General features: G+C 45.6%; 1 protein-coding gene and 1 long non-coding RNA gene across 4 annotated transcripts in view; one reads left to right on the forward strand and one right to left on the reverse strand.

Moving 5' to 3' along the window:
• Window positions 1-25,155, forward strand: part of LOC122398166 (telomerase-binding protein EST1A-like) — a 138,827-nt gene that overhangs the window by 5,904 nt on the left and 107,768 nt on the right. For all 3 annotated transcript variants that reach the window (XM_043397829.1, XM_043397831.1, XM_043397830.1), the window contains 3 exons: window positions 386-610; window positions 699-760; window positions 19,647-19,792. In XM_043397829.1, coding sequence (XP_043253764.1) covers window positions 386-610; window positions 699-760; window positions 19,647-19,792 — 433 coding nt within the window. The remainder of the gene's footprint in view (window positions 1-385; window positions 611-698; window positions 761-19,646; window positions 19,793-25,155) is intronic.
• LOC122398169 lies at window positions 1,455-2,616 on the reverse strand. The gene is made up of 3 exons (XR_006259174.1): window positions 2,187-2,616; window positions 1,916-2,111; window positions 1,455-1,787 (listed from the first exon to the last, which is right to left on the reverse strand). It is a non-coding gene; the product is annotated as an uncharacterized LOC122398169 (long non-coding RNA).

Consider the following 25,155-nt stretch of genomic DNA (forward strand, 5'->3'; position numbering starts at 1 on the left):
ATCAGAGCACCGTATATATTAGTTACCAGCACCATATCACACACAACGTTAGCATGCATTCTTTTTATAGTCGCAATCGACAGAAAGATACATACATTTTATAAGCTTTACATATTTTTAAACATACAGTGTTTGTATCTGTCTGTAGTATTTGAGAGACTTTAGGGATGGCAAATGTACAACAGTGGTTTCCAAATTTTTTTCAAAGGCATCTCCCTACAGAAAAACAGAAAATTCGTGAAATTTATAAACAGCAATGTTTTTAGACAAAAGATAAAGAGTAAATAAAAAAAAAGACCTCTCATTTACGCCCTGCACTAGATCGCCCTCGATAGAAATATGTAAATAATCGTGCAGAGATTCAGTGTGGAATGAATTCTAACAGTATGAGTCCACGGAACGGAAACGGAAAGAAGAGAGAGAGTGGAAGGAAAGAGCAAGGATGAAAGAAAAGGAAGGAGCGAACAGTATTGGGGGAGGATTGAGGAGGGAAATTTGGTTTCATCCTGGTGGGAGACGAGTTCGTCGTACAACTACCGCAGCCACTGCCAATGAAGCGAGATTATCTCATAGCGATTTAGAAGATTTGGCGCAATTAAGTAGCGTCGAGGTAAGAGAACCGAGGGAAATCTTAGAAATACCATAACAAGGTTACGTTTATCATGCAAGCATAATATAATCTATGGATTTTGTTCAAGGTGAATAAACGATTCGTCACATCCTACCTTCATGTTCATGGGAAGTTAATCACCAAGATAGGGTGAGTCAATTTATTATTCTATACCTAAGCGTTTTCCTTGAACTCTATACATTGCATGAATCGTATATATTCGGTGATAGATACGCCATTCTCTCAGATGTCTCTGTCAATTTCTAGTCCTCCAAAAACATAGTCTCAGCGTGCAAGTGCAAGCATTCTCGGTGAAAAGAAGCGTCTTTGTTTCTACTTGAATGCAACGTTCGAGTCATCCATGAGATAATTGAGGCTTTTGAGACGCAAAGATATTCAGAAACGAAGTAGTCTGCTTTGTCGGTGCTCGGACGTACACCGAATAGGCCAATATAAACCGCGTAAACGATGTGTAACTCTCAAATGTGACTCTCGAGTCGTCTTTTCACCGAACAACGTTTCTGCACATTCGCGCGGCGAGCAATGAATCGCTGGTAACTGTTATGTTTTCCTGCGTAAACATCTGTAGAGAGTTGAACGCGTACTGTTGATTTAGCGTGTTTCCGTGAAACACCAGTCATTTTTACACCTTCCCTATCGCGAGTTACCAAGAGACTTCAGATTGTTCTCTTAAATTGCTGCAAATTTTTTAACAAAAACAAAAATACAGTAACATAGAAAACAGTTTAGTCTTTTATACAAGGACAAATAACAGAAGCGATTAGATGGAAATTTTTCAATTTAATTTGTTCGATTATCGTGTTTACTCATTTCGTTGAAGTTAGATAAAGCATTCAAGTTTGTCCAAAGCAAGCATGCACACCGTATGTTCAGGTTTGGCTATATTACCGTGTACTGTCATTTATTATGTAAGCAAAGTTCTAATGGCTCCCGATGGAGCTATAATGGGGAAGTTCGTATCTCAAAGGGGTTGGCGCGTGCAACTTCGGTTGTTATACCAGGTGGTCTTGGTCCTTTATTAATTGCACCGTAGAGGCTTTGATTCTGTCGATACGTTGCTATTAATTTAGAAACGTCGCGACAGAATTATCGATCTCGTTTTAATCATCGTTCGGTTACCGAAATAGCTTGTTCGGTATTCTTATAGAAAGAAATTCTTCGTAAAAAATCATATAGAATTTATTCAGTAAATATCTAAACATTGCAGGATAGTTCAATCCCTTTTAATACTGTTTGCAGATCTTCAAAGGCGTCGGATGTATCTCGTTCGACAGCGTTAAAAACAGTTTTTATCTCGGTTCGTAATTTCCTTTATCATTAGTTCGGTCCACATTGCCCGTGGAAGTGTTCACCGATTTTTTAAAATTCGTCCAGCAATTAATCATCCCGCTTGTTGCATCTTCATCAATTTTCTTTCGCGTTCGACCCATCAACGTGCCCGTGGTTTTCTTACGAGGTGAACTACTCCGGAAACGATCCCCTGTAATTAGCGCCGAGCAATTAGCAGTCGCAGAATCGCAATCACCGGAGTTTACTTTAATCGTAAAGTACGTACGCCTAGGGTCGAGACGTTCCTTTTGGTTCTCTCGAAAAATCTCCACGGTTCGAGTACAGTTCTTGACGAGTATCGTCGGCACGGTCGATTACTATGTCGTTGCATAATGATGGATTACACTTCTTCCACGGACCCGGTGATTGTTCCTAACCTTGGGCCTTTCGAAATTACTTTCGCTGCTTCCTCGATGCGTTCGAGCTAAAAAAATGTCCCCTCTAGCACGTCCAAGGCTAAAAAAGGATTAATAGGTTATGGGTCGGTAAGCGTTGGCGAAAAGTCGATTAACGGATTCCTCGGTCGGTAAAGTGATAAGTTCGTGTTCGAGCTTGCTCGCGCCGGGCCCTCTTAAACGGCATTAATTATTTACTCGCGAATCGAGACTGGCAGTCTTTATCGCGATCTCGTCCCCGAAGGTGCCCCTTTGAAACCGTCGTCCTGTCTCCGTTTCCTTTTCACGGGCACGACGGGCTCCCCGCTGTCCGTCTTCCGAGATCGATCTACCATGCCCAAGTTTACGGCGTTGAGATCAACGATCGACACCCCCTCCCCGGGTTGACATTGTCACGGGCAGAGGGAGCGAAACGGATGTCGCGGCGGCTAGTTTGCGATGTTTACGCCCCGTTGAGAATCGGCAGGCTGTCTCGCGAGGGATCGTAACTTTGAGCTGCGGTTTCGAGGCCCTTGCACGTCCACGGCGTGCGTTGGAGCGAGCCGAAGATGAAGAGGGTTACACGGAGCGTAGTTCACCGGTGGCCGAGAGCCGATGGTGCGGTCGACTGGCTGTCCGACTGCCCGACATTTGCATCTCGTAAAATGTTGCACACCTTCGGCCTCTTACGGGGATATCGTGTAACAGAGTAACGAACAACCGTGGCGATATTTGTTGCTTTTCACGCTCGAGTCGCCGTCGTCGTTCTCGTTTTGCGGATTATGTTTTGTCGATCGTCCAATCGCCGATACACGGAATTACGCGCGCGAGGGATGCTCGTATTTCGTCGCTACCACTCTTGAACTTTGCCTCTAAAAATATCGAGGCGACGGGGCTTGCGCGTGAAATTTTTCCAAATAATTGTTTATCGTCCAGCGCCCTTCGATCCAGGCGTTATTACAATACCGTTAGAAGGAATCGGTAGGCAGCAAGATCTCATTATGCGTTCCGCGTAACGAACAGCAAACCTGATACTAGCTTATTAAACGTAATATTCGAAGCTGCTGCAGCCTCGTGCAACGTGATATTACGCCCGTAAGACCTTTGTGGAAACAAAGATCATCCCATTTCTAACAGGCGTGAGCGAATAGGTTAGGAGTTTTAAGGAAGAAAAAGAAATTATCAATATTTAGATCAACAGATGTTTCATTGTTCGATAAGAATAGCGTGAACCGAACAATCATCGTTCCATCGCTTTTATTATAAATCGAAATTAATATTTCACGATTTAAGCGACACCCTTTCCCGAAGCACCGTACCGTTTACCCTCCCGCGACTCCGTCGGTACAGCGATCGCGGAAAAGTTGTCTCGTTCCCACGCGTGAAAAACACGAGCCTCGCTGGCCGAGCAAGAAACGGCTCGATCGCGGCGCGCGGTCAGGAGGCGCTTGCGATTAGCAATTCATTGCGCACATAATCATAATGAAATGTATCCTCTCGATACATCCCCCTCCTCTTTTAATTTTTTTGTTTTCGTTCTGCCTTTCCGCCGCCACTTCCATCCGTCCTCTTTCATCGCGCTCGGTCCACGGAGCGACGACATTCGTCCCTTCGCTTTCTTCGTTCCACCCGCGGGCGCTGCTCGTGATCCCTGGAACCCTGTCGGGCTCGCCATGGGCCGACCGGTGGCCACGTACGCCGGCACGTAACTTCGTGTTTTCTTGCACGGCGGTAAAAATGTTAATTGACAATTGCGTGGCGCCACCGGCCACCGTCCCACCCCGTCCACGGTCGGCCGCGCGCCTGCTCCGTCGTCGGCTCGATCCTCTCCCTTGTGTACCCGGTGTCTTGGCCGTAACGACCTTGCCCGGTACCTTGCGCACCGTTTAATTGTAGCGAGACCGCGCGTCATATTCTATAGTCGTAAAATAGCCCGCTCATACGTCCCGCCACTGTTAAACTTACCTCGGGAGTCGTAAATTTTCGCTAAGCACCGAACTTATTAGCGCGTCGGCCAACAAGCTTCTAGAAATAAGAAGACAAAGTACAAACAAGTAAAGCCGAGTTAACCTCTGAACCGTGGTTCTTGATGGGGCCTCGGTTTACGGTCGCGGTGCGCAACTATATCGCCGTGCAGATTGTCGTACATCGTGCACACCGTTTAATCGTAACGACGGTGATTCCGCGACCCGGCGCGTCCCTCGCCATAATCGTAAAATCGCTCGTCGATACGCCCGGGCGTCGGATCGTCCGCGTCGGTACGATTTATGCCATGTGCTCGAGCAAAAAGGTGTTCCTTTATAGTTCGCGGCTGCTCGCGGCAAGATTTATTCGCCCCGACTCGTCCGGTTTCACCGCGGAATTTATCGGCCAGTCGTTTCGCCTCGATCGAACGCGCACAGTTTCTGGAGAAAAACCACCACGCGAATTGTTTTCCACGTAGCTGTCGTCGCCTCCGTACGCGGTATCGGAATTCGTCGGTGGCGCGCCAAATATCCGCGATAACTTTTTCCCCCGTTGCGTTATCGACCGTTAGCCGATTATCGACTTTTGGGGCGTCCAGCGTTTACCGACCGTTAGACGATTATCGACCTTCGAACGACAACGGTTATCGACCGGATTAAGCGAGAGAACGTTTCGATCTTTCACCCCGTCCGGAGGGAAAGCGGGACGATTCAATCGTCGCGTCGGATGTTCGGGAACCGGTGTCTGCGTTCCATCGTCGCGTTTCCCTGTCTCGTTAGCGGGCATCTCTCGCGGTACGATCACAGTTAGAAACTTTTCAATTTGCTCCGCGGACTTGCCCCGGCGTAATTGGTTTCGCGATCAGGAAGCGCAAAAGGGGGAGGAGATGGGTGGAGACGAGGCAGGGAAGGGATTGTCAGTTCGGCGGGCACCGCGGAATACGCTTACGATCTATAATTGGAATTGGTAGTGAACTGGGTGCCATTGGTTAGGTGGTTGTTAACCGCGCGATACGTGCGCGGCATAGACGCGCGTGTAGACCGGTGTCTTCTAGGTAGAGAAAAGGAACGCAGAGAAGGAGCAAGAAGGGAGGTCTCTTCGGGCTGTCTTACGGTGTTGCTGCGTTGCGTTGTTGCTGCGAGTGCCGTAATGGATTTGGCTCATTACCGACCGAGCATCGTCCTGCTCTCTTGAGTTATACGCCCTTAAGGACGACTTCCATGCAACATGCCCTTTCGCGAACTGTTTTCTCCGCGTCGAGATATACCCCCTGGTCGTGTCGCGAGCCGCATTTATCATTAAGCGCGATGCGTCTTTATCCGGCGCTTTGTAACGCGCGGACGACCGCGAGACGCTCTCGTTGGGGAATTTATGGCACGAACGAGCCGCAACTCGGTCGAACGAAAATTCTGTTAAAACAATTGATCGGTTTCACCGACAACCATAAATTTTCATCCCTGATGATGAAAAGTTTATATTTCGATATTTCTCGCGACTCCAGAGTTCGTTTCCGGTAATCTTGCACGACGCGGTAATTAAAGCTATAAATCGGTATCGCGGGGGCAGGGAAGGGAGGCGGGTCGGCCGTTTCGTAACACTTGTAAAGTAAGAGAAGCCAGTAGCCTCTTTTATCCGCGGTCGTGGGACGGAAAGAGAGGCGGAACGAGGACGTGGTGAAAGAGAGAAAGAAGGAAGGAGGCAGAACAACGTCACATATACAGATGCAGAAAGTTAAGTAGTACGAGTGTAAGATACGCTATAAGGCCTCGACCGCTAACACACATGGATTCTGATGGTCGTTTACCTGCGGGGCCCTCGAGTGACGACCCCGCCCGCTTCAAGGACACCCTTGGACACCGCAGCCTCGGACCAGAACCCAACCATCTTCAACGACCGACTGCACGTATGCACCGTGCCATGACTATCGGGATTCCTGTTGCCTGTCGATAGGCTCTGATAGCCGTTTCAGAATCCACGCGCGGCTGATGAACCTATGACGAACCTTCGCGCGATCTTCACTCGCATTTCCTTATTTTTATCGGCACGCCGTCGATCGTCGCCCGTTCGCGATTTCTTTCTCTTTCGATCATTCGTCGGATCGTTGCGCAACGCGGTTGTATAACGCTTCGTAATTGTTTCGAACCGGCGAAGAGTCGTTTCCGTCACTCGTTGCAGTCGCTGTATTCGGTCGATCACTTTCTCGTGCAGCGTTACAATTATTTAGAAACAGAAACTGGAGCAACGACCTTTGCAATTGCAACATTCATAAGAGAACTATCGAGATAAAGAGAAAGACTCTCGGCAATATTTTTGACCGAATAATCGTGACAAACGCGGAGATCTCGACCCCCTGGCAAGGATTAAGGAGACACCGGACCCTTTTCCCGTTGACAGTCCTTTTTATTCAAAAGGATCCGGGGATTCTCTCTGGTCTTTTTTACGAAATAGGATGCGCATTTTGATAGACCGGGCATCATCCCTCTCTCGCAGCCCCGGAGCTCGCCGAATCCATAATGGATGTCGACGCTTCCTCAGCCCCAGAAGGGAATATTTGTCTCTCCTTAATTGAAAAATCCCTCTTCCGTCGGGGTGGGGGGAATCCTCTTAGAACGTTGGCGCGCTATTTTCGGCGAGAAATGTTTTCAGCGTTGTCCCCGTTGGAAACGTCCGCGTCCCTATCCGCCATTTCAGTTTCTCTACGGTTACGTTTATTTGTTTTCTACGGACGGGGGCCGCCGGGGTTCGAGTTACCTGTTGTGCCGGGCCGTTTCAGTTCCTCCGGAGGTGTCTTTGGCGTGGCCGTCCCGGGGCCCCACTCTATCACCGGTTCTTGATGTACTGGATAATGCACTTGGTAATAATAATGCCTGCTCTTAACTCTGATTTATGGCGGTCAATAAAGAGATCATCTATAATACCGTGGGGCCGCTTATTAAGCCAGCTGCCGTGGACTGCTGATGTGTTTACGAACTCTGTTTGCTCGTTCAGGCTCCCGTTCGCTCTCCTCCGTTCCCAACCGTTGAATTCCCGAACTCCGTTTCGCGTATCGGTTCTCCTGGGCGCACGCACGCCTCGCTAGAACGAATCGTCGCGGTTCCCAGCCGTTGATTAAGACCCCAGAGCATCCGTTTTAACCCCGTAATCTCAATTTCTAACGAAAATTGCACGGTCGTTCGCGGGGCAACGCTATCGCCGGTCCCCCCCTTCGAGTCGATTCGGATGGGAAGATGGTCGGCCATTTTTTTTCGCAACTCGAGGGTTAATATGCATTATTTGCATTTTGTAACATTAAAATCCTTCAATCCCTCCAGAATTTATGATTTTTACAGGATATTTTCGGTAAAGAATTTTTTTCTCAAAAGTGCGTAGGATTTCGAGGGTATGTCTGTTCACCAAAAATGATTATAATTCACCCCCCTAGCCGAAAATAATTTTTCCAGAATGATTTGGAAATTTCAATTTCGCCGAAAAATTTCAGCACTTTCTGAATTTTTTTCTCGAAACTGCGTAGGATTTCGAGGGTATGTCTGTTCACTAAAAATGATTATAATTCACCCCCCTAGTCGAAAATAATTTTTCCAGAATGATTTGGAACTTTTCAATTTCGCCGAAAAATTTCCGCACTTTCTGAATTTTTTTCTCGAAACTGCGTAGGAATTCGAGGGTATATCTGTTCACCAAAAATGATTATAATTCACCCCCCTAGCCGAAAATAATTTTTCCAGAATGATTTGAAAATTTCAATATCGCCGAAAAATTTCAGCACTTTCTGAATTTTTTTCTCGAAACTGCGTAGGATTTCGAGGGTTTGTCTATTCACCAAAAATGTTTGTAATTGACTCCCACAACTGAAAATAATTTTTCCAGAAAGATTTGAAGCTTTTCAATTTCGACGAAAACTTTCCGACCTTTTTGAATTTTTTTCTCGAAACTGCGTAGGATTTCGAGGGTATACGTAATCACCAAAAATGTTTGTAATTGACCCCCACAACTGAAAATAATTTTTCCAGAATGATTTGAAAATTTCAATTTCGCCGAAAAATTTCAGCACTTTCTGAATTTTTTTCTCGAAACTGCGTAGGATTTCGAGGGTATGTCTGTCCACCAAAAATGATTATAATTCACCCCCCTAGCCGAAAATAATTTTTCCAGAATGATTTGAAAATTTCAATTTCGCCGAAAAATTTCAGCACTTTCTGAATCTTTTTCTCGAAACTGCGTTGAATTCGAGGGTATGTTTGTTCACCAAAAATGATTGCATCTGACCCCCTGCAGCCACGGTTAACTATTCGCGGGAAAGATTCATTGCTCGCAAATTAGATATCGGAGAAGACTGTTTAAGGATCGCTGTAGGGGATAACTGTCTGGACGATGGATCAATCGAGTTACACCGATATTGATTCCACGGGCGATGGAAACGAGCCTTCGGAGTGACACTTTATTACAGACTTCTCAGATTTCCTCGCGTTGATGACAAGATCGATTTACGCGTAATGCGTGTCATTCCGTGCAGACTTCCTGCTATTTCAACTACTTTGATCCATTTACATTGAAATTACGCGGCAGTGGGAGTGGTGGAACTAGCGGTATTTTCGAGACATTAATTTTTTATCGGACGAATAACTCTTGGAATCTTCGATCGAGGAAAGCCACGTTGTACGACCTATTATCGAAGCTATTCGAACGAAAAGTTTTTTGATGTGAGTCAATGCGTGCATCGATTTAATATCAAATAATTTCTATGAATTAGAAACGGAGAAGCTTGTCTAACGAAGGGAAGTATATAATCAATTAAACGAAATGTTCGTTCCTACAGGAATTCCTAGTTCTATCTTCGATCGGAAAATAAAGGCGAAGAACCTTATCTCGAACTCGTTAACGAATTGTTCCCCGATCGAATCTTTCTTCGAATTAAGTGTTAAGGCGTAAATGTTGTACAATCAGGGATACTATTAGTCACGTTTGAGACAAGTCGTAGATAAAAAGAACCGCCACGGAATATAGTACAGAGAACCATGGGAAAAGTTTGTTATTTCCGAGAGAATTCCACAGAGTATCTATTGAACGCGTTCAGTAATGAGCAGAAGAAGGAAATAATGACTTAACTTTTTTTTTATGGCGACCCTCGAAACAGCGAAAACGTATGTCAAGGAATTATTTCTCACGCGGGATGCTTTCAATGTTACTTTTGCTCAATTACGTGTAAATCATTTTTTATCTAGCTAATGAATTACATTTTCAATTTAAAACGTTTCCTGCTTCCTATCGCGATGGTTTTACTAATTCGAAACAAAGGTTGGACGTGAGGTCACCAACCGCGGTCTTAAAAGAGTAAACTCATTCTTTTTGATGCGGTGAAGCAACGTACCCTTACTTTTTACTCGTGGAAATCAAATGCACTGTCTCCTTATTTGGTATTTAAATAATTATACAAAATAGTTTAGTAATAATTAATTGGTTCTTTTCGATCATTTTTCACGATCATCGTCGTCTGTTCGGTCTTGGGGCAGTGTTTAAGATCGATGCACCCGTGCTTTGATTAATTATTTACGGTGTCGTCGTAGGCGCTGACAGTGGATTATCAATTTCAATATCGTTCCAAGTACCATCGATCGATACAAAAGAAATATTCCCGCTTCTCGGGTATTCGCGAACATAATGGGGGAACCGTATAGAAAATGATTTTAAAGGGCCTTCGTTCTGTTCCTTTTCTGCGCGCAAAGTAACGCGCGCAACGTGAATGCACGGGAAGATAAAAGGACCATAGACGATCTAAATTGAATGACAGGATATTTACGGCGCGACACGGGGCATCCTTTATTCGTGATTTCAATATCGAGGCTCGTCTTGTCTGCCTCGTCGAGCCATTATCTCGATATCCCGAGAAAGGATTATTCTTTTTTTTTCCCCCCATTAGCTCGTTCCCGGTCCACGTAAAGTTCTTAATTAGAGCAAGTTGCGCGTTGCCGATGTCAATTTCCACGGTCTGTCGTTACTTGCAATTAATCCAGCCGACAAAACCATCGCGATATTACCGACCATTAACCATTTGCGCTGAAAATCGATCGATCCGCATAATTCGCAGGAAACCGTGACGCTCGAAAGTACATATTTGTTAAGTTCTTAATAGTCGAAAAGATTTTACGAAAACTTGTACGACGATTCAACGATAGGAACAACATCGACGATAACGTCGATCGAGATAAAATCGTGGTATATTATATTTCTATCGCGAAAGGGTTGTGATAATGATAGCCAATTAATCTTCGGTCGTAATCACGCCGCCAGTCGATCGGGTGGCAGTGTGAAATCGAAAAAAATCGTATGCAATTTGTTTTCGTGTGCTTATTTTATAACGCCGTGTCAGAAACCCGTGAACTCGAGCAAGCTTCAATTTTCCGAACGTGGATGTAAATTATTTCTGAATTGCGTGCTGTGTTTCTGATTTATTACGAGGCACCGTAATGGAACCTTCTGTACAAAATTGCCGCGGCTTTAAATAACACCGCATTACGAGGCCGCCGATTATGCTTTCGTGCTATTTTCATTGCTGTTAGCCCATTCTGGTCGGATCGTAGCGATAATAAAATTACGAAAAGAAGTTTAATTGCCGCCCCTGCGTACGCAACGAGAATACCTTATCGAGATGAAAGAGACAAGAGATCGACGGGGCTTGTTCTTGTTTCCTGTGGAAATTTCGGGGGTTGATCGGAACCCACGCGCCCCTCTGCTTGCGATTCCGTTCAGCTCGTCGATTGGCACGGTCCTCACGCAGCTCGGGTATTCGCGAGGGAACCTCGATGAAACTCGAGGGGTAGGAGGGGCACTGGACGTAAAAGAGAAGAGCCGAAAGGTAGAGGGGGAAGCGGTGGAAGAGGGAGAATTGCACTTTAGGGCATAACGGCATCCCCACGACCCACGGTCGCCGTGTCACGGAGGATGCGGTCTGTTTCTGTGCCGGTGTGCAAAGCGTACGTTCGCGGACCGCGAGGGAAACGAAGAAGTAGCCGACCAAAGGTGGCAGGGGGGGGGGGGAGGTAGAGCGAGGTGTACCAGAGGCGGATTCAACCTCGTGAAGCTTTCTTCGTCTTCGGGACTGCGTCGATGCAACACAGGCCCCTCGGCAGCCCGCGTTGTCCCATCGACATCGAACGGCTCTATGACTAACAAGTTTGCACTTTAGCGCATAACGGGGCATGCCGGCGTGTTCCATAGATCATGGTCCATGACCCACGGATTGCGTGGGCCGGGCACCATAACCATTCCTCGGCGATCCAGCGACGGCGTGGCCGCCGGTACCACGAGCATTAAGTTTCCAGCTTCTTCGTCTTCCTTCCATCCTCTCCGTCACGTGCGCCTGGCTACCCCCGCGCGCCGGACCCCTGGGCCCCTCGACTTCGCCGCTTTTGATCGCCAGATAATCGCGCTAACGGTTCGTCCTCGAACTTCCCTAGACATTTTTGCTTAAACCCGATCGCGAGTCGTGCGGATCCTCCGCCGTGCCAAGGATGCGTCCGTTCGCTCGGGCTAATTCAGTCGGTAAAATAGAACGTGGAACTTTGAATCGAAATCAAACCAAATTTTAGCGAACAAATCTTTTTCTCAAACATACGTCCTATTCCATAACAACGAATGTTCGAGATGAGTTCCTTGCATCGGAACACAGGCCTGAAGACGTTTTATCATCGACTGTCTTACCCTTTCCATTTGTCCAGGAATTGTTCGAATTTTATAGAAGTCTTGCACGTTTCTTTAGGGAAGCATTTCAATGTTATTAATAGGCATTTGACATACCGACATACGATTCGTCATAGCTCAAAAACTTTTTTTATTGTTTTCATATGTAAAATCTAGTCCCGAAGTGAGTCCCACACGGGACGCTCTGTACACTTCTTACAACTATAAAAACGTATTAAATCGTCTGTGAAGATGTATCGTTCTGTTATAGGGTAAAATTAAATCTAGTTAGATCGTTTATTTTCACGATAACCGATCGATAAGCTACCGGTCGGTAAAGGGTTAAGCGGTAAAAAGTCGATAAATAGGCTGCCGGTCGGTAAAGTGTTAAGACTTACGCACGATAACCTAAAACAAAAGAATTTTAAATAACAATCATTTACACATTTTTCTGACGTGAAGAGACAATTGTAATTTCCTAAAGTCATCTGCCATTCGCCTACAACACTATGAAGTTAAAAATTCCTAGTTCCGTTTAAAAATAAATCAATGTATTTTTAAATGGAACTAGGAATTTCTTGTCGATTAAATACCGATTAACTTCGATAGGAAACGTTTCTCTGTCAGGTCATCGAAAGGGAGATTTATCGAGTTGCTAGGGGAGTGGGAAATATCAGTTCCGGATTAAAGACAACGCTCGTTCCTTTTGCAATGCACGAAGTCGAATACCAGTTTAATCACGGATCAGGCCGATCAAAAGGGAAATAAGCGATACGCGGTAGATTACCGTGGAAACGTTAACTCTTTTTCAACGATAGCATTTCCCACGCTCTTTTTCGAAAACTCGAGTACTACTTTTGCGTTTCCTGCGTCGCCCCGCGCCCAGTGCAGCAGTAATTCTCGGATAACATAGCGGTACAACGTTATCGGCGATATTCCCCATGGTTCTCGATTCCCGAAGTCGTATTCATCATTGACGAAACGCGAGTCTCCTTTTCGCCTTTCGGGGTTATCTGCGCGTGTCGCGTGCGCGTTCCCTCAAATTTATCCCCGGCAAAGGTCGATCGAAGAATGCTATAAATTCACGGCGTCGCCTCTCTTTTTCCGCGCCATTGCCCAGTTCTCTCAATAAGTAACCGGTAACGTCACGGGGTAAGCGTACATCAGGAAATCACCTTAGCGCGGTAAGGTCGTCGTGTAAGTAAGAGGCTAAGGTCAGGATGCCGACGCTACCGCTTGGTACCCCACACAGGGAGACCCGTGGTATCGGTCGTGTAACGTGCCACCTTGCGCCATTGCCACCTAACACACCGAATTAAACGCGCCTCGGGTCGTTAACAGTCTTTTTCGATTGCTCGAACGAGTCGGGGGTTTTACCCCGTCGCGTTCATTCAGTTTCGCGGCTACCGTGCGACCGGGACGCCGCGGGCTGCCGGGTTTTCTCGCGAACATCGCGCTGACGGCGATAAGCTTCGCTGGAATGCCAGTGATGCGAGTACCGAGTTATATTGCGGCTATAAAATATGCTTCAACAACAGTTTGATGCAAAAACACGGTAAGAGAGATCGTCGACGGGCTCTCCTAACAGCTGTCGGGCGCTAAGCGTTTGCAGAGAGCGTTTGCACTCCGAACTCCTGGGAACGATATTTTTTTTTTTCTCTTAATTTCTGTACGGTCAACGCTTTTAGCGAAAGACAATTTCCCCGTCCCCTTTGCTTTATTCCCCGGGGGAGTATCTCGGGGTGCCTTATCGCGCACGGCAGCCTGAAAATGTCCGCTGCAACAGTTGGAACAGATCTCGCGGCGCGTCGTATCTCTCGAGCGAACTAATAGAATCACGAGGCGAGTTCGTAAAGGCAGGATGCCCGGTGCCTGGTCGGCCGTGAGCGACAGTTTCACTGTCGTGAGAATGGTCTTTCCATTCTCGGCGAAGGCGCCTCGAAGCGGTCGTTGACAGTTGTTGACGATCGGACGGCGCCTTGAACGTGAAAGGAGTACGCATTTATCGCAGCTGGCACGGTTCAACGATAGCACCGCGCTCGCAAACGCGGCCTTATTAAGCCCGCGTAACTTCTCCGCGACGTATGGTAATCATGTTTTTAGCGTCTATCAAAGAGCCGTAAATTTAATCGGGCGTCACCACAGACGGACCGCCGAGCTCCAACTTCTTCGGGGCAAACCGCTGTTCGCGTATCGGGAATTACGATTCAGGTTTAACTGCCCTTCGAACAGTTTTATCGCCCCGTACGAACGAGTTTATGTACGTTCTTTAATACAGTGTTAACCGTGACTTCTGTTTCTTGTCCGGCGACCGGTGTCTCCTCCGCGGCGTAAGTTACTATTTGTTTAGAATTTTCCTTGCAGTTTATTTGCCTTGCGATTCAAATTCTTAAACTCTTGCTCTACGACTTAAACTCGAACAGCGTGAGTCCAAAATTGAAACAAAATAAGGGTTAACCAGAGGTTCCGATATCGGGGGGAAAAATTTAACAGGGACAATTCCAGTTTCGCTCATCGACACTCGCGGTCCTATCGTCGCAGGATTTAGCATAAAAGGTCGAAGCCGGAAACAGAATAATAAAGCGTTTGCAGAAAACGGCCGCTCGGCGCGCGACGAAGAATACCCCGCGGTGTTAATAATTACAGCTTGTTTACGACGCAGTCGTTGGAAAGTCAGAGCAGAAGGTAGCACGCGAACGCGCTAGTAGCGTCCCTAAGTAGCGAGAACAAGCGGCTAACGTTATGTACCACGATATAATTACAAGTTGCGTAGCTGCACGGTCGCGTACGAGTTACCAAGTCTCCCCCCGCTCGTCGGTTAAATCGAAGATCGAAGAGTAATTGCGAGGTCTGCGGGCGAAAAGTGTTCCAAGTTAACAAGAAAGGCGGTCGAAGTCGACGAGATATCGCCGCCCTAATTGCGGATCTATCTTAAGAAGTCAGGAAGAACGCGAGCCTTCCGCCTGCGCGAGGTAACTATTAGGGTGTCGTCCGAGAATATTGCCGCGTTTTAGTCGCTTTGCTTCCTGGGTTGTTTCTAAAACAGTGTATCAATATGATGAATATGTATTAATACACCGTTGGCCAGCTCTTTTTACGCTGATTATGAAAATGTATGCATTGCCCGTTGAATATTCCATCTGTTTCCGACTGCTTTGTTCGTTTCGTTTATTTTTAGAATCGCGAAAGAACCGCGTCTTGGACGCTTTTGCATATTTATTGGAAACAAAACCATAATTTGCCCGCTGGTCTTCGCTGGAAATAAAGCCTCTACCGGATAGCGAGGCGTTACTTTCGAAAGCGTTGCCCTATTAGATAACGTGTCACGCAATCCTCACGGCCCCAATCGTCGTGTAAATCCTCGGGGTTGTTCACGCCTCGTGAATCCGCCGTTTCGGAAAAGCGGTCGAATAAAGTTATTACCGTAAAGACCTGTAAGCACGTAACTGGATCCACCGGAGATCCTTGGATCCGTTAAAGGATCAAGCGACCCGATGTTGAAATAAACAAGCCTGACGAGGCGAGAGGCCGCGCGGCGGTCTTGTCTCCCGGTCATCGTGAAATTGGAATATTGCAGGCGTAGGTGCTGGCCTTTAATAAAGAAACGAGCTTTACGAGCCTGCTTCGAATTAAGTCGAGGACTTCAACAGTTTACGCAACGGGTCCCTCGATTTGTAAGCAACGTGTGAACGTGGTTTCGTGTTTCCATTCGATTTTTAACGGGAACTCGAAGGTTCGTTATCGCTTAAAGATATAACAGTGGCATCCATTTTGGATGTTTCTAAACAGAAGAAATATTCTGGGTGCAAGATAAGTGGTGGATCCTGAAGGGTCTGTGTTGTATTCTCAAAATTCCTTCTTGAAACCCGAGTAAAATGGAAATTTTATCGTGGGCGAAATTTTATAAAAATGGCGCCATTTTTCGAGGGTCGAAGCAAGAGCCAACCGAATGAATAAATGTTTATTTTTTGAGAGCAATTGGTAGATTCTGAAGGATTTGCGAGGTTGTATTTCTTCTCGAAACCCGAGAAGAAAAAACTTAAAAATAGAAATTTTATTGTGGACCAAAATGGCGTCGCTATTGGAGGGTCGAAGCGTCCAAGAGCCAACCGAATAAACAAATGTTTTCTGGGTGCAGGTGGCTCGTTCTAAATGAATTGTGGCAGTGTATTATTCAAAATTCCTTCTTGAAACCCGAGTAAAATTTTATTACGGGTAAAAATGGCGCCGCTTTAAAAGTAAAAAGCGGATATTCGCGGAGAGAAGATCGATAGAATTTCCAACCCTGGGTGCGCCGTTGGATTTATTTATCGACGGTCGTTCGAGGTGAATTGGATTTGGGTTGAAAGACGGGAGAGTTCTCTGGCTCGCGAACTCGAGGGAGGCAGACTGAGACGTTAGATAGATCGCGGCGCCACGAAGAGGAGAAACGAGGTTGTGGGAAAGATAGCGCCTCCGGTACGTGAGATCTCTCCGCGCTGTTTCTCCGTCTGTGTTTACCGTGGATGGCTGTTTAGTAGGTCTCGCGGGAGCACCGACGTTCGCTCCTTTATCATTCGAGTTCAACGAAGCGAGATTAACGCCGGCTCCGGGAGATGACCGGTCTCGCGCCGTGGCATCGTCGTTAATTTCTTCTCCTTTCGCGCTTCTATCCTCGTCGACGCGTCAGAATCATCCGCGAATCTCGGTTCTTTCGCTTCGTTCAGCCTCCCCCCCCCCTCCTTGGTATGTTAATTCGACGATTCGTTATTTTTTTACGACATTGGAAACGAACGCAACCGACCTTCCGCCTCTCCCGTCGCGTTTTATTTGGCTCGTTTCTCGTACTGCGGCGCGGCGAAACCGCGGAAACAGTAATTGAGCGAATTAGTCGACCGAGCACTTCTACGGGGCGTTTATTCACTGAACGGCTCGAACCTATGATCAGGCGAATGATAAATGTTCGAAACGGTAGTTTAACAGTATCCTCGTACAGCGCTCCGTCGTCCCTTGCGTTCGGTCTACTTCGACTGTTCCTATCTCGCGGGTCTTGCATTATCGCAGGTAGTTGCAAATTTATGATGATGCAAAGCTGCATTAGCAACGGTTTAATTAATTGCCAATTTATCGGGATATTCTTGCAAACTATGAAGCGTTTTTACTCCTCTCGGTTTCACGAAAACGATCCGTCACTGTCCCGGCGGATTCTTCTTTTTTCGGCGTAATGATCGTACTTGGCCGGTGAAATTAATTTCTGCGAAATGTTTCGAATCGAGCAGTAATTACATTCGAACTGCCTCGGATATTCAGCAATTCCTATTTCGCCTCTGAACGCTTAGTTGGCCTTTTATTCGGAATTCTTATCCGCGAGCATCCTCGTGGTCGAAGATAAATTAGAATTCGAATTGCACGACGAATAAAAAAACACTTGCCCGAGCGATTCGAAGGAAAGTCACGAGGAAACGCGGGTACGCTATCCATTATTGCATGTCGCGTTATTACCGATGCCGTAAAACGCAAACGCTATCGAAGAATTTTCCCCATCGATCGGAACGAGCGAATTATCCGGGATCGTTTCATCGGTTACGCAAACACAATTCATCCAATTAGGCGAAGACCTTATCAGTCTGATTGCTACGCGTCTCCTGGCGACTGGTTGCATCGCAATATTAAGTCTATCGTCCAATTAAAATAATCGTAATTACTAAGTTCTCGTTGCAGAAGCGCAGCCGCGAGGAACCGTTAGGGGCGAAATAAATTTTCCCGGTGCCGGAAAAACATCGCCGCGGTTAATTAAATCCCCCCGTGCTTGGGCGCATTCTTCGTCGGATCGTCGGATGTTTTCGCTCGCCACGCGTCTTATCGTGGAATTCGCAAATAAATAATTGGATACTCTAATTAAACCGGGCTGATTTTCTTGTACGCCACGGCACGGGTGTCGCGGACGCGCCGTTGGAATGTATTGGCCGCGTCGATCCTAAGAAAATGATGGCGTTATTGGGCGGTCTCCGATAACTCGGGGACAACGATAGGACGAGTTATGGCTAATTACTGGAACACGGTTTGCCACAGATACGCACCTCCCTTCAGGACTGCACGGTTACCAGCAGTCTCTCCCAACACAATATTCCCCCGCCTGGTGACTGAATTTTTTCGTCATGAAACGAGGGACTACTGTAAAAAGCTCCGTACTCGATTTCTGAGTTCGTAGCTTTTATACTTCGATCGTTCTTCTGAAGTTGGCTGGTTAAAAATACAATCAACATCTCTTGAAACTACTTTACGAACAACCCGATATATCGAGTTAGATTTTTCTCGTTAAGGAGTTAGTTTCCGCTCGTTAAGGGCACTCGGTGTATTTCACGCGTTACGTGGGCCGTGATTAGCAACGCAAGCTCCGCAAGACGTGGGTGTGAGTCGAAATAAGGAACCACGGTGACTTTTAAATGGATCCAACCGTTTTCCCCCGGCGAGAATAGCCGCGCGAGTTTGTTCCCGACAAATTATCACCTCTGATGTATCAGAACTCGATTCGGACCTGGCAGAATGCAGCTCGAACAACGTTGAATCACGGGAAGACGAGCGTCCGGAAATTTTTACAACGCACGCTGGACGAAGTTCAAACGCGCCGACAAACGTTTCCCTCTTTCGCGAAGATTATGCCCGGGGGGGGACAGGTTTCCGCGCGTTCGCGATAAAATTTCGACCTGCTAAAACGTTATCTCTCGTTCCTTGAACTTTTGAGTTATCGTATCGGGTCGAGAAGAAAGAAATTTTCAATTTTTAAATCTAAATTTAGAATTTAAAGATGTTCGAGATACAGTATTCCACTTTATCAAACGTTTGCAATTTCTGTATTATCGAGGATATTTCGACGAGTTCGATGTTACGGGAGGGGGAGAAGGTTCCTCCGTTTTGCGTAAAAATCGTTTTCGATTATTTTAAACTTGGCGAGATGGAGGTCGTTGCTCTTATCCAGACCAAAATACCTGAAATATGCACGATCCCGCCGAGTGACTGATACGTGCCACGGCTGGCTTTTCACTTATTCATACTCTCTTCCCGTTGCAGTCGATTGTCTGTCAGTTGCGACAGAGTTTGCGATGCTATTTTAGAGATCGAACGAACCACGCGTCGAGTCGTTCGTCCTGGCCCCTTTTATTCTATTATCCTTTAACATTGCGCCTGACAGGGTTCAACGTCGGCGCACCGGTACGATTATGGGACTCCTCCTGACTTAGAGCTCGAGGAGAAATCCTTTTCTACGTCTTCTTAACGCTTTTATTGCTCGAGACATTGCTTGCAAACAAGTGGATACCATACAGTTTGATATAAGGTATTCGACGTGCTATTCGAGCAGTGTTCTCCTTTTTAACGTCATCTTAATATCGTATCATTACAGTTAATTAAATTTCCCCTTTGAGTCAGCCAGGAGAAATAATAATTTATAATTGAAATTTCAAGTGATTCGGGTCAATATAAATTCTTAATAAATACAAAAATACCTTAATAATTTCTTTGATTCCGGTCTTGAAAGTTTCATCCGAATTACGTCATTTTTACGGGTTAAGATCTCTTCGATAAATTAACGTTCATCGGTGACATGATCTTTTCGAACGTCGTAGAGACAGACGTCTCTTTTTAGCGTTTTAAGCCGGAACACTTGTTTCAAGTTCGACGTTTGTTTTCAGAATGGAGACGTTCCAAGAAGCCGGTGTACAGATGTTGAAGGAATTCAGAGCCCTCCTGCAACATTCGCCGCTGCCTCTTCCCGGGACGCGATTGCTTCAGCTTTTGGCCCTGAATATGTTCGCCATCGAGTCGACGCAGCTGAAAGGTGAGTCATGTATCATTTACCCGCTCGATTCTATCTGCAACGTTCCCTGAAACGAGGAATCAGCCAACGATTTTCACAAAAACTCCATCGAATCGTCCGGATGGAAAGATTCTGCTTATTTATATTCGTCGAAGACTAAAATTTAGCAGAGGTCGTTTATTTAGTCTTTTCCAACTCGCAGATAAAATGTTTCCACGGGTCTAAATGGACCCGTATTCCGCGTCGTAACGGAAGAAAATGATTTTCTTAGGGAACGGGTGGAATAGAAAAGCAATCGGGGGGTAGGAAAATCGTGGATCGCGCGCGCGCGCGCGACGATAGATCGATAAAAGGTTTCTCTCGCGTGCGTTTCGTGTGGACGCGATAGGCCGCCGCGGTAGAAGGAGAAGAAGAAAGTTGTTACGACAACGTTGTAACCGGCACTTTAGATCGGATCTCTTTCACGGCCACGGCCGTCTCGTTATTTAATGTTACTACGCGAACTTCGCTCCGTCCGGCTTTATTGTTTCACGTCGTTCTGTCGGCGCTGGCAACGCGAACGGCTGCAATAAATCAGAATAACGACTACGCCTGCTGCCAAAAGCCATTCGAATTCAATCCAACGTATCGTCCCCGGGGGATCTTCGCGTTTTCAGACGCCGAACACCCGTCAATACAAACTGCTCTCCGTCGTTTATCTCTTACGAATGTCGGGAGCCTCTTCATTGAATCCGGACCGCGCCGTTCCCGCGGATCGTATTTTATCAAAATTTCTCGATTCCCGTGTAGACGGTCGATCGAACAGTTTCCTGAGATTTTATTTATTATTCATACGATCGGAATAATATTATTACAATGTACCATGACAGCATAGTACATTTGCTTTAGATTACAAACAACAGGGGTATCATTGAAATTCGATATCAGTGTGAGAGAAGCATATTTTTAATATCACCTTTATAATAATATTTTATCACAGCAAATAAGTAGCGTCGAGTTGATCTACGAATCGACAAATATTTAACAGATTTTAACGCGTCGTTAAAGGTGGAACGTTCGGGCGTGAAATGGAATTTGGTAGAGGCGGGTGGGTGGCGCGTAAAAGAATGATGAAACGCAGAGATATTGGACTGACCAACAGCCGGTTCGCCACCCTCGAGTCGGTTTTACGTCGTCCAGAATTTGTTCTGGGTATTGAGTCGTAAACGTGGCGTTGCCGTATAAATTTACGAACGGCGAGTTTTTCGGCGCGCGTAAATAATATATACAGCCGAAACGGCGTGCCGTTTTCACGCCCACGACGCTTCCTCGAATTCTTAAGCGATTGGAAATTTGACGTGCTTCCAGTCGTAAATAACGACCGGTATAAAGTATAATGGGAACGAACCGCGGAGAAGACCGCCTTCGACGCGCTGAATTATTAGAAAAAGAGGGGATCCACGCTGTTGTAAATTGTCCGTGAAAGAAATTTAAAATAATTTGCTTTAAATCCTGACACCGGTTAAATTCGCTTCTCGCGAGTTGGCCATTCGCGTAGGTAGATCTACAGAGATTTTTAACAATTCTCTGCTTTTTGCAAACGTGTTTCGAAATGTAGGTTACATAATGGAGATCTACGATAGAGAAACCAAGAGTGAGATTAGCGTTAACGAGGCCGATTTGCTGGCATAAGATTTCCCATTGACGATCGTTTCTTTCAACTTTCTGCAATTTCATCGTGATTTTCACTGGATTATCGCATGCGTATCCGGATAACTTTGCCTAATGCTTTCTGAGTCATACTCATACCGGCGGACTCGCCGATGCTCTCTTGCCGTGAAAAAGCAACAGGCCGGTAGAGAATCCCGTGTTTTTGCAGCTGCGTGCAGGTGCTAGTCCCATATAATTATCACTAATTCCTGCACGAGAGCGAAACCCTGGTCAAGGACTCCGCTTCTCTCAGGATGAAACCCCCAGTCTGAGTCACCGGCGAGCCGGGTGGACTCTCGCTGGTCTATTTTCCGATGTAAAACTGTCTGCACGGATCTTTTGCATCTGCTCCGAGACTTTTTTTCCGTCGGCCATTTAACTGCTCGACTTCGTGGCGTCGGAACGAAATCCTTTTCTCTAATGAAAATTTATCGTTCGTTCACCTCCGTTTCCAGCGATGTCTCTATAACGCGCGTTCTTGTTCAAAAATAATCACGGGGATCAAAATTATCGTTAAAAAGTTCCTGGGACCTCGAAGTTATTGTATCAGGTCGGCGGGTAAAGAAATTTTTAATTTTTGAACGTAAAACATCATCATTTTATCATCGAAATTTCGTTTCTTAAATATATTTGAGAATATTCTAGTAAATCAACACCTTGGTCAAGAAATCAGGACAGTCTTTATTATCCAATAGCCATCGTAACGTAAACATCTTAATATTTTAAGTAGGTTCGTATATCCGTTCGTCCAGCTGCAACAACAGATTTGTAGGTCTGTAGACAAACAGCTGTGCTCCAGATAATTGAATAGAAGCTATAGCTGTGCCCACAAAGGGTCGAATCCCTTCGCCGCGCGAATCGATAAATTGCAAGTAATTTATGCCGCATCATTAATATTTTTCTCGACGTGCACACAGCGCGTCGGTGCAGTACGGTTAGTTCTAATCAAGTTAGCGATCTCACTCCCGCTAACGAACCAGTTTACCCCGCCTTCGGTGGCTGCACGCGGGTACGCTTTAATTATCCAGCGCCGGATGATCGAGCATTCGGAATACTTCCTGATTGTTCGACCGATAGGAACGATCGAGAGTCGTTGGTACCACGCGACAACGCAACGCGAGCGCAACGCAACACTTGCCACATGCGAATAACCTTATCCATGACACAGTGATGACCGGCTATCAACCGGCCAGTAATTGAAATCGTAAACAGTGCCGGTAATGACCCATTGAGTTTATGCATTCATGTCGACACCGTCTGCGGTTGATGTCGGTGAACGTCAGCCTTCATCGTGCGGTTTGCTCTATCGATTTTCAATCGAGCCATCTTCCATTGGCACGCTGACGCAGGTAATAACGCCGGTGCTTGGCTTCTTCGGGATAGATAATCATTCGTATATTATTTTTTTGTTTTACGCCACGAAAACACGGTCTGTTTGGAAGACGAACGAGAATCGAGTTACACGGAATATCTGTCGAAATAATTTCTGGTAGATTTATTAAAAAAAAAAAATCGTGTATTCGATTTATTTAACACTGATAGGGCATTTATGCAAAATTCTATTATTATTCTATTCTATAAGTCTGTCTTGCCTACCACAACCGGTCATCTGACCGGTTTGAATGATTTATATTATTTGTAAAAATCTGGACAAAATTTGTTATCAAATTCTGGTTAGCTTCCGATGTAAGTAGGAAGTATACGTACATCAAAGATGAAAGGAGAGAATCTTAAGCTTCCACTGTCTTAGAATAGTCTAACAACGCTTATTAAAAATAGTTAAACTTCAGACGCGTGCAGATCCGAAGCTACTAGTGTTTTATCCATAATTGAACCACTGTTGGCAGCGGTGAAGCTTCCCCTTTAATGTGGTTTTCGGTTTTCGTCGATCCGACTTTCCGTTTTCGAGATATCGTAATTTATGTGAAGGAGTAATTTTTTAAAAACTCCTGCGCATGGCTCTCGCCGTGTTAAACCGGGCCGCTAACGCGTATTAAAATTACTAAAACTTTAATTACTTGCAGTTTCGAAATTATTAGTATTTTCTCCATTATTGCACCATTTTTAGCGGCGGCAAAGCTTCCTCTTTGAAATGGTTTTTGGTTTTTGTCGATCGGACTTGCCGTTTTCGAGATATCGTAATTTATGTAAAAGTGTATTTTTCTTAATTTGACTATCTCTGTCTCCGTCTGACGCGTCGCGCCGGACCTCTTTCTCGCACGTGAGTCGTGCTGACCTACCCCACGAACGTGACTGTCGTGACCCAGTTTCGGGCGTAGTATTTCCAAGAATTTACTACGCATTGTTTACTAGCGACGCGCTCGAGATCAATGAACTCGCGCGCGCACCAACGAAACGTAAACAAACTTCGAGCCCTTATATCTCCGTAACCAGCCACCGCATCGACTTGAAACTAAAATCGCCATATCTCCGGAACTATTAACGCTATCCACTCGTACGAACGCTCATTTTAAAGGGCATTTCATCCTCTATCCGATGACTGTAACAACTATTATTATTTATGCTGTCTTCTATGTTTTTTTTTACATTTACTTTGACGCTATATACCCAAAGAAGTTTTAGCAGTTCCTATTGATTATACATCGATTATAAATTGTTTATTCAATTGAAAATGAATTTAAATTTGTATACGGGATGTTTGCAAGGACGTTTTATTTTCTATCGGATGAAAATTAAAAAATATCCACGTAGTTTATAAATCTTCTGTATGAAGTTAAAGTACTAAGTGTGTGCACGTTTAGAATCGGTACGTTACAGTTAGAACGAGAATATAAGGAACCTTTTTTGAGTTTTCGTTATTTTTTATAATAAGTTATATCGATCCACGAAAGTTTTCTTTTCTTTTTGAACCCACTACTGAAAAAAGTTATCCATCACTGGTACCGAGAGTCGTTGTATAGATAAAATATTCATACGTTACAAGTATCGATGCGATGTTCCGTTAAGCGTGGAACGCAGAAAGCGAGTTCGTAGATAAATGTTCGTAGGCGAGCGTTACTTACGCAGGATGATGAGCAGAATAAGAATGGCGGTTTCAAAGCTCTAAAATCAAGCCTAAACTGGATAAATAGACGTAAAATATAATAACGAAGTAACGAAGCGCAATGCGCGGTACGTCGGTAGGAAATAAGAAGAACGTAAGTGGAAAAGCACGTTATTCACGGCGGTAACTTTAATCTTTCTACCTTCTGGGGGCCTCTTCACGACGATCCCCCGACGCTCTCCTTCGCGTGTAATTCATTTCACGTTAACGTGCCACGGTAAAAATGAAATGTCTCTTTTCTTCTCTCGAAATGTCGAGTCATCCTCGAGACATCCATCAGATCCACTTTGTCGACGATCGAATTGAAAGCACTCGAGGTCCGGCTGGCGGGTAGTAGCCGAAGATATTGCACACGGAGTAAGATAATCCACGTCCTGCCGGCTACTTCACGATGAAGAGATTCCTCACAGCGGAAAGGGTAAACGACCTTCTCCAGCACTTCGCCAACGAATACACGGCTCCTCGAGCCGTCGGTGTTCGGTTGTTACCAATCAACCTAGGATCTATGAAACCAACCGTAGATTACAGGATAGCTATCTACGGCTCTGTACTTTTCGATGTTTCGTTCGTCTTTTGATTCCATTTGGTACACGGCTACCGGGGCCTCTACTTTGTCTAATACGACGGTTCG

This window comes from Colletes gigas, unplaced genomic scaffold, assembly GCF_013123115.1.
Source record: "Colletes gigas isolate AHSC1104 unplaced genomic scaffold, ASM1312311v1 Colletes_gigas_Sc00011, whole genome shotgun sequence".
NCBI classification, from domain to species: domain Eukaryota; kingdom Metazoa; phylum Arthropoda; class Insecta; order Hymenoptera; family Colletidae; genus Colletes; species Colletes gigas.